General features: G+C 37.7%; 1 protein-coding gene across 1 annotated transcript in view; it reads left to right on the forward strand.

Moving 5' to 3' along the window:
- LOC140719075 (F-box only protein 47-like) overlaps positions 1–20188 on the forward strand; it is a 65776-nt gene extending 45588 nt beyond the window's left edge. The window contains exons 9-12 of the mRNA XM_073033450.1: positions 1413–1556; positions 3086–3228; positions 4341–4500; positions 19772–20188. Of these exons, the coding sequence (XP_072889551.1) occupies positions 1413–1556; positions 3086–3228; positions 4341–4500; positions 19772–19884 (560 nt within the window). The 3' untranslated portion in view covers positions 19885–20188. The remainder of the gene's footprint in view (positions 1–1412; positions 1557–3085; positions 3229–4340; positions 4501–19771) is intronic.
- Positions 20189–20594: the final 406 nt, after the last annotated feature.

A 20594-nucleotide genomic window follows, 5' to 3' on the forward strand; every position in this document is an offset into this window, starting at 1 on the left:
ATTTTGATGATGGCTGTTGCCTTCTTGAGGTAGTGCCTCCTGTAGATAATGCTAATGGTGGTGAAAGAAATGCCTGTGATGTATTGGGTAGAATCCACTACTATCTGCACTTCTTATGTTCCTGTGGATTTGAATTGATATACCACACCATGACGCAAACCAGTCAGGATACTTCCAACAGTACATCTGTAGAGGTTGGGTGTGAGGTTTTAGAAACATAGAAATCTACACCATATTACAGGCCTTTCGGCCCACAATGTTGTGCTGATCATGTAACCTACTCTAGAAACTGCCTAGAATTTCCCTACCACATAGCCCTCTATTTTTCCAAGCTCCATGTACCTATCTAAGAGTCTCTTAAAATACCCCATTGTATCCGCCTCTACCACCTTCGCTGGCAGTGCATTCCACACAACCACCACTCTGTGTGAAAATCTTACCTCTGACATCCCCCTTGTTTGATGATAAGCTGTACTTCCCTGACCTCCAAAGAAAGTAAAGACACTGGTGTGCTTTCCTTATGATTGCATCTGTGTGCTGGACAAAGCATCCTTGCTGATGTACTCAAATGGTCTTGCAGTAAAAGCCAGCATTTGCCTTCCTAATTGCTTGTTGCACCTGTACTTTAATTTTCAGTAATTCATGTACAAGAACACCTTTAAATTTCTCACCATTTAAAATCTACTCTTTGTCTTTCTAATTTCTTCTTGTATCTCCATGTTAATTTTAAATAAGTGCGTAAGGATATTCAGTTCCCTTTGATCACCTACATTGTCAATCTCTTGCCATATAAAATCACTCTGCCTTTTTACTTTTCTACTACAGTAGATGAATTTATATTTTTTCCACATTATATTCCATTTGCTTCCATTGCCTATTCACTTAATTGGTCTGTATCTCCATGAAGCCTCTCTCCATCCTCCTCACAGTTCCTAGCATAGTATCATTCACAAACTTATATATACTATATGTCACACTTGATCCTCTATTCCACTGGGGGCCTTCGCACTAATCATTGCAGTTACAGGGTTACAAGATAACCAGTTTGTTTCCGTTTTTTTCTATCCTTAAGCCAATCTTTAAACCACACCTTTGTATTACCTCAATTCACTGTGCCATTTTCAGTTAGTAATGTCTTGTGTGGTTCCTTCTTGAAAGCCTTCTGAAAACCTATACATCATGTTAACTGGTTCACCCTGGGCTAGTCTGCTAGTTACAGCCTCAAAGAAAATCTTAACTTAGTGAAACTGATTTTGAGGTGAAAGATCGACTAAGCTCCTAGCGAATGATAGAACCCACATGAAGGGCCAAATGGTCACTCCTGTATTCTTGTATTTTTCCAAGAGTTAATGATACACATTGCTTTTAAAATGCTCCATAAATACAATTTGTTTGCTTACTTTACCATTCAGGTCAAATCTATTGGCATCATATGACCCAGATACCTGCCTGTGACGAGAATATGGAGGGTCTTGCCACAGCAGTAAGATTGCTGCATGAAAATGCTAAGGAATGGACAGCTGATGACATTTTTACCTTGTTAGAAGAATTATCAGGTAATATCTGCTTTAAAACTTTCAAAAATGAGAAAAGATTGTAAATGAGTGTGCAGCATCACCATTTTAAGGCCCAAGAAAAGATTAATGCCACAGTATCTTAATAAAAAGCATGAAATACTGTCATAGAACAAAAAATAGATGATTCCAGAGAAGGAAAATAAATTCAGAAGAACACTGCAAGGAGGTAAGGAATACTGGAAAATTAGGCATTATTGAAGACTGCTAAAGTGAATGGCGTAACAAATCAGGCTTGAGGACAACTTTTTGATTAAGTTCATGGTTGACATTTCTATAATCCCACCAGGACTGGAACTATAATGTTCCATAGAGTACCTTTCTAATCATCAGACCTTTTCCTTAATCAGATATTCATGTGATGATTTGTTTTAAATGCATTGTGTAACATAACATTAGGCATTTGTTATGTTACACAATGCATTTAAATCGGCTACTTTATTATATACTTCTTGTACCTAATAAAGTGGCCTCTAAATGTATGCTCGTGGTCTTTTGCTACTATACCCCATTCACTTTAATGTTTGCCATATTGTGCATTTAGAGATGCTTTTCTGCACATAACTGTTGTAATGTGTGGTTATTTGAGTTACTGTCGCCTTCCTGACAGCTTGAACTAGTCTGGCCATTCTCCTCTGACCTCTCTCATTAACAAAGTGTTTTTGTTCATATAACTGCTGCTCACTGGATGTTTTTCACTCCATTCTCTGTAAACCCTCAGGATATTGTGTGTGAAAGTCCCAGGAGGTCAGCAATTTCTGAGATACTCAAACCACCCTGTCCAGCACCAACAGTTATTCCATGGTCACAGTCACTTAGATCACATTTGTTTCCCCATTCCGATGTTTGGCCTGAACCTCCTGACCATGTCTGCATGCTTTTATGCATTGAGTTGCTGCCACATGATTGGCTGATTAGATATTTACATTAATGAGCAGGTGCACATGTGTACCTAATAAAGTGGCCACTGAGTGTAAATTGTTATTTGGAAACATACATACTATTCACTGCAATCTCTTACTTGTCAGGTATCCACAGGATGTTCCTCTGACAATTAAAGGGATAAAGTTTGAGGTTCTGAATTATCTATATTAAAACACTAAATAAAATAGTACTTCAGCATGTGGCTGAGTGGGTTGTGTGTTTGATTAATTTTACATTCTAAATTAGTTGACCTAATTTTCAGCACTGTTAGCATGTTAAAGCTGACCACAGCAAGCCAGAGTTAAGAGGGTATCAAAAACTCACTCACTCATGGTTTTGTCCCCTAAATAATATTTAACAATTCTTGCTAAACAGTGTAGGCATGCACATCAGATGGAGAAAGGATGGGGTTTGGATGTGATGTCCCAAGAGCTAACCAACGTATTCCATCTAAGCTCTAAATTTTAGGTAATGCTGATGCCTATAGATATGTACCCCATAAGAGTTTATGCCTTGAAACAGAAAGCAGAAAAGAAGAGGAATTTACCGTAATTTATGATGCATTGTCATCGGTTTTTTTTTACCAGGTTTTCCCCAAGAATGGCTCTTAGAGAACAGTGCTCGTCTTCTGATCTGTTGTGGGAATAATATGAGCTTTACATTCCTGGCCAATAAAGCTGTAAATGGGAGGCTAAATGAACTTGCCACACTCATTGTGTTCCTGTCTTTGGTGAGTGGAAAGGAAATGAATAAATCAGGTCGCTCATCCTGGAAGAAAGTACTTCTTGTGTTCAGATATCCTGATATTTTAAAATATTTGTATCTTCATAAGGATAGAGATTAGCTTTATTTGTCACATGTACTTCAAAATGAATTGTGAACTGCACCATGTCAGTGACCAACACAGTCCAAGGATGTGCTGGGGAAAACCTGCAAGAGTTGCTATGCTTCCAGTGCCAACATAGCATGCCCACAATTTACTATTCCTAACCTCATGTCTTTGGAATATGGAAGGAAACCAGAGCACCTGGAGGAAAACCCATACAGTCACAGGGAGAACGTACAAACTCCTTACAGATAGCGGCAGGAATTGAACACTAGTTGGTGATTGCTGGCGCTGTGAAGTGTTATGCTCTGCACTATGCTACCGTGGCCACACCATTTTTAGTTGCCTTGTTAGTTGAGAAAATCTGGAAGATGGATTTGGCTACTAAAAGAGGAGATTATAAAAATTAAGTCATAAGGGACATTACAAATCTTGGTGTTGATGTCCACCAGCACTTAAAAAATGACAAATTGTTCCGTTTTCCACAACCAGACCTTAAATTTGGATGTGACCTAAATATGCCTTTATTGTTGACTGTAAGGTTCCAGTTTGAGATTACTGCATTGTTTCTAATAAGGACACAATACGGTATGCTTCAAAATCAATACAGTTGATATTAAGTTGCTTGGAGAGACAATAACACAAACCAGAAATTGATAGAAATATCAAGGGAATACTAGCATTTATAAAAAGAATAACAGAATTAACTATTTGGTTAATGGCTTTCTAGCAGAACATCAGAGTAATCTGCGTTTTTGCTGTTTGTGCTTTTGAGAAGATGTCAACTCCACTCAACATTTTAGGAACGGTTTCTTCCCCTCCACCATCAGATTTGTGAATGGGCAATGTACCCATGAACACTACCTTACTATTTGTTGCTCTGTTTTTGCACTAATATAATCTTTTAAAATATATTTCTTTTTATGAGTGTATTGCACTACAAAATATCAAATTTTACACCATAGGTCAGTGATATTTGATTTTGATTCCAACAATTCCTTTAATTTTGGATGCAGGTGTGTGAAAAGGATGGGTACTGCATGGACTGGACTGTGAAAATGGTGTACAGAATCTGCAAGGTGATAGCCAGCAGTGAGACCAGGTGGAATTTTCTACTGACCATTGAGAAGGCTTTTGCTCGAGTTACCATGGACATGATTGAATCATTAATGTTTAGTGAGTACATTTAACTTATGCATTTAATTGGCTTGGATTTTTTCAATCATGCATGATTCAAAATGTTATATATTGATTGGGGAGGAAGGGAACGATTGTATTTATTGTACTGAAGTTCAGTGATTTTTTTTCTCCCTAACAAAGAAAATGCTTCATCAACATTGTTCTGGTGCATTTATGTAGCACCTTTATAATGAAGCAAAATAATTAATTTTCAGCATTTAATTCTAAGACACAACTTGTTATATGTCAATCTAATTATACATTTCTCAGGACTTAGTACTCAGCCATTTGCTTTGCACAAGAAGAGATTATTTTTTGATCGTCATCATCATTATTATGTGCTGTGTTGTATGATGTTGGGCAATCATGATCTTTCCATGACCATTATTGTTCTTGGTAAATTTTTCTAAAGAACTGTTTTGCCATTGCCTTCTTCTGGACAGTATCTTTGCAAGATGGGTAACTCCAGCCATTATCAAAACTTTTCAGAGTTTGTCTGCCTGGCATCAGTGGTTGCATAACCAGATTTTGTGATATGCACCAGCTGCTCATACGACCATCCCCCACCTGCTCCCATGACTTCACATGACCCTGATATCGGGTGGCGGGGGGGGGGGGGGGGAGATAAGCAACTGCTACACCTTGCCCAAGGGTGACCTGCAGGCTAGTGGAGGGAAGGAGTACCTTACACCTTCTTTGGTAGAGTTGTATATCTACCCAATACTTGGCTTTCGGAACTTAAATACAAAACAAAGGAAATTTATCTCACTTGTAATTTTTCGAAATTACTGAGGTTAGATCTGGCTATTAGAAAGAGCTAACTATCTAGACAGTAAAGCATATGAATCTGTTGAATTTTCTGTATTTCTTGTGGCCCTCCTTAATTCCAACTTACTGATCCTGGAGATCTGTCAGATACTGTTGAACCATTTTATAATCACACATCAGAAAAGCAGATTTATGCTGGCTTTTTGAAAGCATGAGTGAATTTTCCCTTGAGTTGTCATATCTTGCTATTTTCCATTTACTAGGATTTAATTGTAGCTCTTCAACTATTTATCTAAACAACACACACAAAATGCTGGTGGAACACAGCAGGCCAGGCAGCATCTATAGAGAGAAGTGCTGTCAACGTTTCGGGCTGAGACCCTTCGTCAGGACTAACCGAAAGGAAAGATAGTAAGAGATTTGAAAGTAGTGGGGGGAGGGGGAAATGCAAAATGATAGGAGAAGACCGCAGGGGGTGGGATGAAGCTAAGAGCTGGAAAGGTGATTGGCGAAAGTGATACAGAGCTGGAGAAGGGAAAGGATCATGGGACGTGAGGGCTCAGGAGAAAGAAAGGGGGGGCGAAACACCAGGGGGAGATGGAGAACAAGCAAACAACTAGATATGTCAGGGAGGGGGTAAGAAGGGGAGGAGGGGCATTAACAGAAGTTAGAGAAGTCAATGTTCATGCCATCAGGTTGGAGGCTACCCAGCCGGTATATAAAGTGTTGTTCCTCCAACCTGAGTTTGGATTCATTTTGACAATAGAGGAGGCCATGGATAGACATATCAGAATGGGAATGGGAGGTGGAATTAAAATGTGTGGCCACTGGGAGATCCTGCTTTTTCTGGTGGACCGAGTGTAGGTGTTCAGCGAAACGGTCTCCCAGTCTGCGTCGGGTCTCACCAATATATAAAAGGCCACACCAGGAGCTCCAGACGCAGTATACCACACCAGCCGACTCACAGCAACCTGATGGCATGAACATTGACTTCTCTAACTTCCGTTAATGCCCCTCCTCCCCTTCTTACCCCATCCCTGACTTATCTAGTTGTTTGCTTGTTCTCCATCTCCCCCTGGTGTTCCCCCCCCTTCTTTCTCCTGAGGCCTCACGTCCCATGATCCTTTCCCTTCTCCAGCTCTGTATCACTTTTGCCAATCACCTTTCCAGCTCTTAGCTTCATCCCACCCCCTGCGGTCTTCTCCTATCATTTTGCATTTCCCCCTCCCCCAACTACTTTCAAATCTCTTACTAGCTTTCCTTTTGGTTAGTACTGATGAAGGGTCTCGGCCCGAAACGTCGACAGCGCTTCTCCCTATAGATGCTGCCTGGCCTGCTGTGTTCCACCAGCATTTTGTGTGTGTTATTTGAATTTCCAGCATCTGCAGATTTCCTCGTGTTAACTATTTATCTAATACTGCTTAAAAAGTTACCGTTGAAACAGTTTCTAGTATCTTTTAGCCATATCAAATATTTCAGTATAAGATTGTCTCTACTTATCTCCTCCAGTTCCTTTGATCAGCAATTCTGCTAGGGTGTCAATATCCCTTTCAGAACACCTTGGTTAAGTCTTTCTTTAATCATCTACATTCAGTGGCCACATTTTTGACCACAGAAATGTTACTCACTGATTTTTTTTTGCTTTTCACATCTTTCTCTGTAAGCTCTAGAAACTTGTGCATGAAAATCCCAAGAGATCAGCAGTTTCTGAGATCCTCAAACCAACCTGTCCGACACCAACCCTAACCCTAACCCTTGTCAAAATCACTTAGATCACACTTCTTCCCCATTCTGAGGTTTGGTCTGAACAACAACTGAACCTCTTGAACATGTCTGCATGCTTTTATGCATTTGGTTGGTGCCAAACGATTGGTTGATTAGATATTTATATTAATGAGCAGGTGTATAGGTGTACCTAATAAAATGGCTGCTGAGTGTATATTTTAAGAGTAATCTCAGTTTCATTGGTCTCACCACAGAATTAAGGTTCTTTTCTGATACATTATTAGTAATTTTTTTGTGATTATTATTCAATGTGTTGATATTCTTTCTTGAAAGGAGTAAAAAAATCAAATTTAAAATTTCAGAACCTCAGTATAGAGTTTAGAGCTATTTAAGTTCTGTGGATAAGTAAGCAAGAATTCAGCAAATTGGGTTAGTGATGCAAATGTCAATGGGTCTTCAATCTGAATCATTAACTCTCTTTCTCTGTTCCCAGATGCTGGCCTGACCTGCTAAATTATTTCAGTACTTTCTGTTTTAATTTCAGACTTCCAGTGTCTGTGGAATTTTGATTTTCACTTGTGTTTAAGGCAAAAGAAAATGTTAGGAAAGGTACACGTATGATTATGTGATTGCAAGGGCAAATAAGAGTGCTAAGAATGAGATGTGGCAATGTTTATCTATGCTAGAAAATAGAAAAGAATTGTAAACTTATATATTGGGAACACTGTACACATGAGCCTTGCATTATTATGGCCATTTGGGTAATAGAAATTTGTCTTTACAAATCACTATCCAAAACTTTTGAGTTATCAAATAAAATTCACACAGCATTTAAGGAAAATACTAAATAAGGAAACACAAAATGTGAAAGAAACAACAAATTTTGTCAAGTTTTATGTTTAGCTACTCAGTGCCTTGTGGCAATTGTATTTGGGTAACATTTGCACTTGGAATGGTTTGGTAATCTCTCTCTTTGTCTCTCTTTGGCCAAGCCCTCCCTAATCTGAGGGTACGTTGACTGAATGCAAAACTGCCATGCAGTTCACCTGTGAGGCATTTAGAAATCAGATGGCGGAGGGAAAGAAGCTGTTCCTGAATCACTGTGTCTGTGCCTTTGGGCTTCTGTACCTCTTTCCTGATGGTAACAATAAAAAGAGGGTACGTCCTGGGTCATGGGGATTCTTAATAATGGACGCCGCTTTTCTGAGACATTGCTCCTTGAAGATGTCTTGGATACTATGGAGGCTAGTACTCAAGAAAGACCTGACTAATACAACAATTTTCTGTACCTTCTTTTGATCCTATGCAGTGCTTCCCCATACCAGACAGCGATGCAGCCTGTCAGAATGCTCTCCATGGTACATCATAGAAGTTTTAGAGTGTTTTAGGTGACAAACCAAATCATTTCTAACTCCTAGTGAAGTATAGCTGCTGTCTTGCCTTCTTTTTAGCTGGATCAATATGTTAGATCCTTAGAGATCTTGACACCCAGGAACTTGAAATTGTTCACTCTCTCCATTTCTGATCCCTCTCTGAGGATTAGTTAGTGTTCCCTTGTCTTTAGCCTTCCTGAAGTCAACAATCAACTCTTTAGTCTTATTGGTGTTCAATGCAAAGTTGTTCCCGTGACATCACTCAACTACCTGGTATATCTTGCACCTGTACACCCTTTCGTCTCCATCTGAGACTCTACCAACAATGGTTGTTTCATCAGCAAATTTATGGATGGCATTTGAGTTAAGCCTAGCCACACAGTCAAGGGTATATAGGGAGTAGAGCAGTGGGCTAAACACACATCCCTGAGGTGCGCCAGTGTTGATCATCAGCAAGGAGGAGATATTATCACCAATCCGCACAGATTGTGGTCTTCCAGTTAGGAAGTCGAGGATCCAATCACAGAGGGAGGTACAGAGGCCCATGTTCTGTAGCTCATCAATCAGGACTGTGGGAATGACAGTGTTAAGTTCTGAGCTATAGTCAATGAATGGCATCCTGACGTAGGTGTTTGTATTGTCCAGGTGATCTTGGCTGTGTGAAGAGCCATTGAGATTGTGCCTGCCATAGACCTAATGTAGCAATAGGCAAATTGCACTAATGTACAGCATTCTGCAGAACCACAGTGGCCAAGGCCAGCTTCTTTAAAAAAAATCAAATTATTTATTTATTAAATTTTAGAAATTACAAAGAATAAATGTGATGATAAAATAGTAAGAAAAATAATATTAACCCTCCCCCCTCCCCTTAACCCTCCCCCCCTTAACCCTTATCTAAAGAAAGAAAAAAAGGAAAGAGAAAGATTGCCTGGATATCGGAGGATCCCCACATGCTCCATGGAGTTCAAAATAATTTTGATATTTATTTTTACTTACCCCAATTACTTTATAATTTTATCTTCAAAGGACCTATGTATTTAATCCTATCTTTTGTAAGTATGGGAACCAAATTTTCAAAAATATATCATATTCATTTTTTAGATTATACGTAATTTTTTCAAGTGGAATACAACTATGTATTTCATTATTCCAACGACCCATAGTTAAATATAAATCAGATTTCCAAGTAACTGCGATAACTTTTTTGGCTACTGCCAATGCAATTTTTATAAATTTTTTCTGATACATATTCAATTTAAGTTTCGGTATTGTCCCTTCAATGTCTCCTAATAAAAATAATAGTGGACTATGTGGGAGTTGTACTCCAGTAATTTGTTCCAATAAAAGTCTTAAATTTATCCAAAATGGTTGAATTTTAAAACAAGACCAAGTAGAATGTAAAAAAGTACCAATTTCTTGATTACATCGAAAACATTGGTCAGACATGTTTGAATTTAATCTATTTATTTTCTGTGGTGTTATATATAATTGATGTAAAAAATTATATTGTATTAATCTAAGTCGAACATTTATTGTATTTCTCATACTATCAGAACATAATCTTGACCAGTTTTTTCCATCAATTTTAACATTCAAATCAGATTCCCATTTTTGTCTTGATTTATCAATTCCTGATTTAATTGTCTGTTTTTGAATCAAATTATACATACAAGATGTAAATTTTTTAATTTTTCCTTTCTGAATTAATATTTCTATTTCACTAGGTTTTGGTATCAACATTGTTTGACCCAGCTTTTCTCGTAAATAGGCTTTTAATTGAAAATAACAGAAAAGAGTGTTATTTGATATTTTATATTTATTTTTTAATTGATCAAACAACATCAATATACCTCCTTCAAAACAATCACCTATATATTTAATCCCCTTTTGGAACCAATTATGTAAAAGTTTATTATCCATTGTAAAAGGAATAAGCCTATTTTGAATTAAAGTTCTTTTTGCTAATAAAGATTTCTTTATCTCATCGTCCATATTTACCTTATTCCATAAATCAATCAAGTGTCTTAATATAGGAGATTCTTTTTTTCCCCGTATCCATTTGGATTCCCATTTATATATAAAATCTTCTGGTATGTTTTCTCCTATCTTATCTAATTCTATTCTAATCCATGCCGGTTTTTCTTCATCAAAAAAAGACGCAATAAATCTAAGTTGATTTGCTTTATAATAATTCTTAAAATTTGGAAGTTGTAACCCTCCTAAATCAAATTTACATGTCAATTTTTCCAATGATATTCTTGACATCTTTCCTTTCCAAAGAAATTTCCTTACATATTTATTCAGTTCTTGAAAAAACTTCTGAGGTAATTGTATTGGTAAAGTTTGAAATAAATATTGCAAGCTAGGAAATATATTCATTTTTACAGCATTAACTCTACCTATTAATGTTATTGGTAACATCATCCATTTATCAAGATCCTCTTTTTTTTAATAATGGCAAATAATTTTGTTTATATAAATTTTTTACATCATTATCAACTCTAATACCTAAATATTTTATCCCATTTATTGACCATCGAAATTGAGTTACTAATTGACATTGATTATAATTTCCTTTGGTAAGGGGTAAAATTTCACTTTTATCCCAATTTACTTTATACCCTGATACTTTCCCATATTCTTCCAATCTAAAAGATAATCTTTGCAAAGATTACAATGGGTTTGTTAAATAAATCAAAACATCATCAGCAAATAAATTAATCTTATATTCTTCTTGATTAACTCTAAAGCCCCCAATGTCTGAATCTGTTCTAATTAATTCAGCTAATGGTTCTATTGCCAATACAAATAAAGCAGGTGATAATGGGCAGCCTTGTCTAGTTGACCTCGTTAAGCAAAATGGTGTTGAAATCTGACCATTTGTAACTACTTTAGTTTGAGGATTAGTATTTAAAGTTTTAATCTGTTGTATAAAAGATTTTCCTAACTCATATTTTTCCAATACCTTAAATAAAAAATCCCATTCCAATCTATCAAATGCTTTTTCTGCATCCAAAGCAACTGCCACACTCATTTCCTCTCATTTTTTGTGCCTAATAAATTATACTAAGTAACCGGGTTATATTATCCATTGATTGTCTGTTTTTAATAAAACCTGTTTGATCCATATGTATTAATTTTGGTAAATATTTAGATATTCTATTAGATAAAATTTTTGCTAGTATTTTATAATCTGTATTCAACAAAGAAATAGGCCTATATGATGTTGGTTTTAAAGGATCTCTCTTTTTTTGGCAATACAGTTATGAACACAGTTAAAAAAGATTGTGAGAGTTTATGCATTCTTTCCACTTGGTATATTAATTCCATAAAAGGAGGAATTAATAAATCTTTAAATTTTTTATAAAATTCAGGAGGAAAACCATCTTCTCCTGGGGATTTATTACTCTGAAGTGATCCTAAAGCTTCTTCAACCTCTTTTAATGTAAAGGGCATATCTAATCCCTTCTGTTCTTCCAAATTTAATTTTGGAAGGGTTATTTGTGATAAAAATTTATCTATCTCAGCAATCTTATTTTGTGATTCTGATTGATATAGTTCAGTATAAAATTTAAAAGTTTCATTAATTTCTAAAGGCTTATAAGTAACCTTATTTACACTTGTTCTAATTGCATTTATTGTTTTAGAAGCCTGTTCTGTTTTCAACTGCCAAGCAAGAATTTTATGTGATCTTTCACCTAATTCGTAATATTTCTGTTTAGTTCTCATAATTACTTTTCCTGTATGATATGTCTGGAGTGTATTATATTGTAGTTTTTTATTAACAAGTTGTCTTCGTTTTTCTTCTGTCATATATCTTTGAGATTCTTTTTCTAACTTTATGATATCTTTTTCCAATTGATCTATTTCTGTTGCGTATTCCTTCTTAATTTTATATATATAACTTATAATCTGACCCCTTAAATATGCTTTCATCGCTTCCCATAATACAATTTTATCCTCAACTGAATGTAGATTTGTATCCAAAAAAAATTGAATTTGTTTTTTCATAAAATCACAAAAATCTTGATGTTTTAATAAAATTGAATTAAATCTCCATCTATAGATCGATTCCTCCTTATCCATCAAGGCCAGCTTCTTAAAGTCTTTTCTTCCACTGTCACCATGCTGTTAACCCATTATATTCACAACACCCCTCCCCCCCGGGAATCTATCCCCACTGATCCCTTTTCCTAAACCAATTCCTTATCTCTGAGCCTTGCTGGTTGGAAGAAATTGTGCAGATGCATAGCACAGAGGCCCTGTACTCTTAAATATCTGTTCAGATAATGTGGCAAAGGAGGGACTTGCTGTGACTGATAAACCAATCTAGGGACATCATATTGAAATCTTATAGCTCCACAGTATTGAGTGACTGAAAATAGAAACTGATAACATTTCTTAACTCTTTTCCACGAGGCTTGTCTATCCTCCAAGTTTAATTTTGGCTTGAGTTGGCAGTGGTGGTTCACCTTTGCTAGCTCCAATAAAGTGAGAGATAGGGAAGCATCTTCGTTGATAACATTGGATTTAATAGGAAATGGGGGTTTGCATTATTGAAAATTATTATACACACGTGTTTTGAGGAACACTGGTCTGTGAGGGATATAGATGAAGCTTTCTTCCTTAAGGTGTGGTTGGAATGTCAATCTTGCCAGCAGATGAATTAGTTGACATGGCAACAGCATAGCAACATTTAAGAAGTTGGATGTGTACTTGTGGGAGGAAAGCAATAGAATAATATATCATGAAATGAAATAGGATTTGGTAAAACCCACGCAGAGCATAAAAGCCTGACATAGGTTTGCACAAACTGCTGGAGGAACTTAGTAGGTCAGGCAGCATCTAGGCCGAGACCCATCAGCAGCATTGAAGAAGCAGAAATGGAATAGTGAATCTTTCCACAATGCTGGAGAAATGATTGTTACCCTGATTTTGAGCATCTGCTGAGTCCTTTGTGTTTCTGACATATACCAATTGGACTGAGTGGCTTATTCTTGTGCTTAAAAGATCTATATAACTTTGTGAATGATATAATTAGTCAGATTACAAAGAATGGCCTCCTGTGACATCATGATCTTAGCTACAGGCACTAAGTTTTGATCTTGCACACAGATTGACAAACACAAATGCCATGTCAATCAAATCAAATGTTCTTTTAAGGAATGGGGATGGGGAGGTCAGAGTAAGGAATTATATTAGTGGCACAGCATTGAAACTGGTTTTGATCAAAACTTATTCAGTCATTCATTACTTGGAAAATTATGACAATGAGATGAAAACTGATGAATTGGTGCAAAATTGCAGCAGTTTTATTTCATATGCATTGTGATTTTGTTACAGAGAAGTGTAAATCTTAATTTTATTCTAAGTTCAAAGTGTGTATGCAGTGTACAACCCTGAGATTCACCTTCCTCACAGACAGCCACAAAACAAAGAAACACCATGGAACCCATTCAAAGAAAACGGCAACACCCAACGTGCAAAAAAAAAAGAACAAATTGTGCACACAGTGGTTCTTCTTTCTATCTTACATATGCATGTTCATTCCCTTTTGCTCAGTAATTTACCTTTTTAGTTTTATGTCTGAGCAACTTGGGCAGTAACACAGCATAAGCGTTAAGAAATAATGCATATTTTACACAAGAGGTTGATCAATTTTCCTTAATTGTGAAGAAGGTCAGGTGAAATAATGAAAAAACTTATTTGCCCTTTTAGCATCAACCCCTCTCCTTCTTCTCAGCCCATCACCAGAAAAATATTCACTGCTGTGATTTTTCCAGAAGGTGAGCATTAGTCGTGAAAACAAGTGAAGCTATGAGTAAACTGATTAATAATCCTGCACTAAAAGAAATTCTGCTCCCCCTGGGTAATTTCAGAAATGTTGTTCCATTCTTGAATCTATGTCATCTTATACCACCCTCAAACAAATGGAGAATAAAAATAGCCAGTCTTCTCTATCACATTAATGCATTCTGACAGTTCCAGCTCCCTCCAATGCAGGCTCGCAGCTTTCCTCTATCTAAAACAAACAGCTGAAAACTGTGATAGCAATTATGACAATCGGCTTAATAAAGTGCCTGTTAGGAGAATTGGCAAGTTTCTTCAAATTATTTCACTCAAGTAGAATATATCTATGAAAGATTTCATCCAATTACCATATATAATCTCTTCACTACCTTCATGTTTTTAATCAGCACCTCATTACTGAGTCTATAATCAGATCAGCCATGATCTTATTTAATGGTGGAGTCATGTTGAGGGCTGAGTGGCCTGCTGCTGATCATCATGTAGTTTTACTCAACACATCCTATGAAATTGCTGTGTATAATTAAAATGGTGATGAGAAGACTTACGGTTCCAAGCTGTCCAGGATACTTTATGCCCCAAGCTGTTCAGGATACTTTTCGGTTGGCAAAAGTACCTGCCTTACTCAGGTGCGGGTCTCATATGTTTGATAGCATCCAATGAAGTTTAAAGGGACCCCAGTGGTATTTCTGTGACGTGGCTGAGAAAATCCTATGAAGTGAGAGAAGTAGTTTCCAAAGTGTGGAAATAATTCCAGGAGGAATAGGAATATTTTTAATGTGCAGGAAATACTTAATTATTTTTATTTAGAGATGCAGTGTAGAGTAGGCCCTTCCAGTCCTTTGAGCCACACTGCCCGGTAACCCCTGACAACCCCGATTTAATCCTAACCTAGTAGCAGGACAATTTACAATGACCATTTAATCTACTTGAAGCATCTTTGGACCACGGGAGGAAACCAGAGCACCCAGAGAAGTCTTACGCATTCCACAGAGAGGATGTACTGAGACTCCTTGCTGAGGGTTCCGGGATTGAACTCTGAACTCTGAAGCCTCGCGCTGTAATAGCGTCATGCTAACCACTATGCTACCATGGTATTCAGCCTGGTTATATCTCAGCCTGGCTCAGCAGTTGCTCTGTTCTTTTCTGATGGAACCTGCAGACAATGGTAAATACTGCTTAGTCCATCATAGACGTCACATCTTCCTGGAGCATGGCTTCAGGAAGGCTAGTGAAATCATCTGATACCTTGGCCAACCATTTTTCTCTCTTCTATCTTCTGGAAGAAGATAAGGAGCTTGAAATCCCAGAGTCCAGATTAAGAACATCTTTTTACCCCACTCCAGTTAGCCCTTCTATACTTGACATTAAACCATCATTTGACTTGATCTTAATGTTAGAGTGAGACATGCTGGGCTACAAGATGTGGAGAATGATAGTAGTTTGCCTCTACAAGACCTGATGATGGTCACTCCTGCCAGCAGTGTCAGGTTGGAGCCTGCCAGGACAGAATATGAAGTATTGCTCCTCCAGTCTGCATCTGACCTTATTGTTTCAGTAGAGGAGACTGCTGACAGACATGCCGATGTGGGAAAGTGAAGTTGTATTGAAATGGGTGGGTCACCTGTATATCCTGGTGTGGTAGTTTCTAAATTGACATTATGAACATTGATTTCTATAACTCCTGTTAATTGCTCCCTGCTGTTCCATCCTCCCTCTCAGTAGTGTAGTGGTTAGCACAACTCTTTACAGTACAGACGACCTAGGGTCAATTCCTGCAGCTGCCTTTGAGGAATCTGTACATTCTCTCCGTGACTGTATGGGTTTCCTCCCAGAGTCTAAAGACATACCGGTATTGTAAATTGAACTGTGATTAGGCTAGGACTAAATCAGGGGATTGCTGGGCGGCATGTCCTGAAAGGCCTATTCCATGTTGTATCCGAATAAATAAATAAATATATTCTCGTGGTCCTCTTACCCATTCTCTTTTCCTTCCTTACCCATCACTGCCCTCTGGTTCCCCAGCTCCTTCCCTTTATTCCATTGTCTACTGTCCTCTCTTGTCAGATTCCTTCTTCATCAGTCCTTTACCTCTTCCTTCTATGACCTCCTAGCTTCTTATGTCATTTCCTTTCATACTTCTCCCCACCCATGTGCCTTCTCAATTCATCTATTTCCTAACAACTTGTGCTCCTGCCCCTAACTTTTTTTATTCTGCCTTCTGGCCCCTTCCTTCACAGGCCTGATGAAGTATCTCGACCTGAAACGTTGACTGTTCATTTCTCTCCATAGATGCTGCCTGACCTGCTGAGTTCCTTCAGCACTTAGTGTGGGTTGCCTAAGATTTCAAAGTTCAAAGTACATTTATTATCAAAGTATGTATACATTATATAATGTTAAGATTCCTCCTAACAGGCCACCATAAAACAATCATGCATGCAGTAACCGCAAGCAAAAGCTTTTCTGAACTGAAGTCCGCAAAGAGAGTCCAAAACCTGTAGTTCAGTGCAGAGCTGAGTAAGCATCACAGAGCAGTACCTCACTGTGGCCTTAACACCTTGACCTTTTCAATGTGACTCAGCGCTTAACTGTCCATCTAAATATCAGGGTCTGCTGCTTCGAGCAGTGATCTGAACTGGCTCGCTCCTCACCCCCCTGACTTTTACAGTCTGGCCTGCCACTTAAATCTCTGTCCGAACAATGGGTTCTGTGGCTTGGATACACTGGACTTCGCCACCTCGACTTGGCCTGTAAATTGCTGACTGAACAATGAGTTCTGCCACTTGGATATGTGGGACTTCTCTGCCGCAATTTGGCCTCGAAATCTCCATCCAAACATTGTGTTCAGCTGCGTCGATATGCTCTGGGACCTGGACCCTGCAACTTCAATTCGGCCAGTATTTGCAGAATCTCATCTGTGTTCAAATATCAGGCTGTTCTTTTGTTTAAGTTGAACAAATTGGCCAGACTATTCACTTCAGATTGCTGATGATAGCACGTGCTAGAAAGTATGAAGTTCGGATGTTAAGTGAGAACAGCATTATGCTGATGGCCAACGACAGCCCAACATCGTGCCAACATTTATAGCTTGGGTTCTGTTTGGGTGGAACTTTACCCAGAAAATGAAAAACAGGGAAACACTGGGGAAAAAATGTGATAGATAAAACAGAACTGGGATCTAACACAAAGCAGTGACTGTGCTTATCATGTCCCACATTAACTCAGTGGACACTTTATTAGGTAGTTCCTATCTCTAATAAAGTAGCCACTGAGTGTATGTTTATGGTCTTCTGCTGTTGTAGCCCATCCACTTCAAGATTCGACAAGTGGTGCATTCAGAGATGCTCTTTTACAGACCACTGCTGAAACACATGGTTATTTGAGTTACTGTTGTCTTACTATCAGCTTGAAACAATCTGTTGTTTTTCCCCTGACCTGAAATATGCAATTTCACCCACAGAAATGCAGCTTACCAGATTTTATTTTGTTTTTCACACCATTCTCTGTAAACTCTAGACAGCGTTGTGCGTGAAAATCTCAGGAGATGATCAGTTTCTGAGATCCTCAAACCAACCCGTCTGACACCAACAATCATTCCATGGTCAAAGTTATTTAGACCACATTTCTTTCTCATTCTGATGTTTGGTCTGAACAACAACTGAACCTCTTGACCACGTTTGCATGCTTTTTATGCATTGAGTTGCTGCCACATGATCGGCGGATTAGATACTTGCATTAATGAGTAGATGTGCAGATGTACCTAATAAAGTGCCACCGAGTGTATATCCAGCCTGACTTTCAACTTCATTGAAATTAATACAGGCAAGGTGTATAATGCAGGTACAGTCCTATGAAATTAATACAGGCAAAGTGTATAATGCAGGTACAGTCCTATGAAATTAATACAGGCAAAGTGTATAATGCAGGTACAGTCCTATGAAATTAATACAGGCAAGGTGTATAATGCAGGTACAGTCCTATGAAATTAAGACAGGCAAGGTGTATAATGCAGGTACAGTCCTATGAAATTAATACAGGCAAGGTGTATAATGCAGGTACAGTCCTATAAAATTAAGACAGGCAAGGTGTATAATGCAGGTACAGTCCTATGAAATTAAGACAGGCAAAGTGTATAATGCAGGTACAGTCCTATGAAATTAAGACAGGCAAGGTGTATAATGCAGGTACAGCCCTATGAAATTAAGACAGGCAAGGTGTATAATGCAGGTACAGTCCTATGAAATTAAGACAGGCAAGGTGTATAATGCAGGTACAGTCCTATGAAATTAATACAGGCAAGGTGTATAATGCAGGTACAGTCCTATGAAATTAATACAGGCAAGGTGTATAATGCAGGTACAGTCCTATGAAATTAATACAGGCAAGGTGTATAATGCAGGTACAGTCCTATGAAATTAATACAGGCAAAGTGTATAATGCAGGTACAGTCCTATGAAATTAATACAGGCAAGGTGTATAATGCAGGTACAGTCCTATGAAATTAATACAGGCAAGGTGTATAATGCAGGTACAGTCCTATGAAATTAATACAGGCAAAGTGTATAATGCAGGTACAGTCCTATGAAATTAATACAGGCAAGGTGTATAATGCAGGTACAGTCCTATGAAATTAATACAGGCAAAGTGTATAATGCAGGTACAGTCCTATGAAATTAATACAGGCAAGGTGTATAATGCAGGTACAGTCCTATGAAATTAAGACAGGCAAAGTGTATAATGCAGGTACAGTCCTATGAAATTAAGACAGGCAAGGTGTATAATGCAGGTACAGTCCTATGAAATTAATACAGGCAAGGTGTATAATGCAGGTACAGTCCTATGAAATTAATACAGGCAAAGTGTATAATGCAGGTACAGTCCTATGAAATTAATACAGGCAAAGTGTATAATGCAGGTACAGTCCTATGAAATTAATACAGGCAAGGTGTATAATGCAGGTACAGTCCTATGAAATTAAGACAGGCAAGGTGTATAATGCAGGTACAGTCCTATGAAATTAATACAGGCAAGGTGTATAATGCAGGTACAGTCCTATAAAATTAAGACAGGCAAGGTGTATAATGCAGGTACAGTCCTATGAAATTAAGACAGGCAAAGTGTATAATGCAGGTACAGTCCTATGAAATTAAGACAGGCAAGGTGTATAATGCAGGTACAGCCCTATGAAATTAAGACAGGCAAGGTGTATAATGCAGGTACAGTCCTATGAAATTAAGACAGGCAAGGTGTATAATGCAGGTACAGTCCTATGAAATTAATACAGGCAAGGTGTATAATGCAGGTACAGTCCTATGAAATTAATACAGGCAAGGTGTATAATGCAGGTACAGTCCTATGAAATTAATACAGATAGGGTACAGTTGTATTACTATAGTATCTGCTGTCCTTCCAGAAGTAAAATGTTATCTCTATACAAATTACCCCCTTTGACAGTGTTTGTACGTACTTTTAATTTTTGTTCTTAGACAGATTTCTGATATGGCAAGTCATTCTTTGGATGTGGTGAACTACTCCTTACTGATGTGCCAGTATTGTGACTGAAGCTAGTAATAGCTGTGCTATTTGCCTTACAGGTGGCCTTGAGGAGGACGAAGGAGTGACATACAACATATACAATATGGTGAATGCCCAAGCAGAATTTCATAAAAAAGTCATGCTTCGTGCTTTCAGCAACATACTAACGTGAACAATGCACCTGAAATCAATGGTCAGACCAAACCATCTTATTTATTTTGTTCTTATCTCCCTGAATTTTATTTGACTCACCGTTTCGAGCGCTTGCATCTAAATGTAAACTTATTCCAGATAAAATGATATGTTTTGGTGCTGCAGCTTGTTTCAGGGGATTCTTGGATCAAGTCAAAGTGAGAAAGCCACTGATCTGGCCGTGAACTCCTTATCTGTACATTGATTCACTTCTGATTAGTCATGAGAAGACACAAAGGATTCATTATCATTACACAGTCATTCATTTTATAGGCCACTTGTCATTTGGGAACAAAATAGCTCTGACTCAGGATCCTCAGTTCTTTTTCCTCTCAATTAGAGAGGATTTAGCTGGCACAGGATGGAACTGTTAGATATTCAGGAGTGCATAGAACTAGTTGCTAGATTCAGATTCCAAACATAATTTTAACTATTAGATGTTTCACATTATGCATTCCTTGTTAGATTTATTACCAATTTCCTTGGTGATTGAATAAAAATACTGTGAAGTATTATGGCACATGCATGCAACCAAACCAACTTCTACCTCTGGGTTAAAACTACACTGTTTGGCAGATACCCATTGGAAACTGCTGCTGTTGGCTTTGTCTTACACTGATGCAATATTTAACATAATTGTATTAATACTATACAATACATAGTATTGTATTTAATGCACAGATTTGTTAA

Source organism: Hemitrygon akajei, chromosome 31 (genome assembly GCF_048418815.1).
Source record: "Hemitrygon akajei chromosome 31, sHemAka1.3, whole genome shotgun sequence".
In the NCBI taxonomy this organism is placed as follows: domain Eukaryota; kingdom Metazoa; phylum Chordata; class Chondrichthyes; order Myliobatiformes; family Dasyatidae; genus Hemitrygon; species Hemitrygon akajei.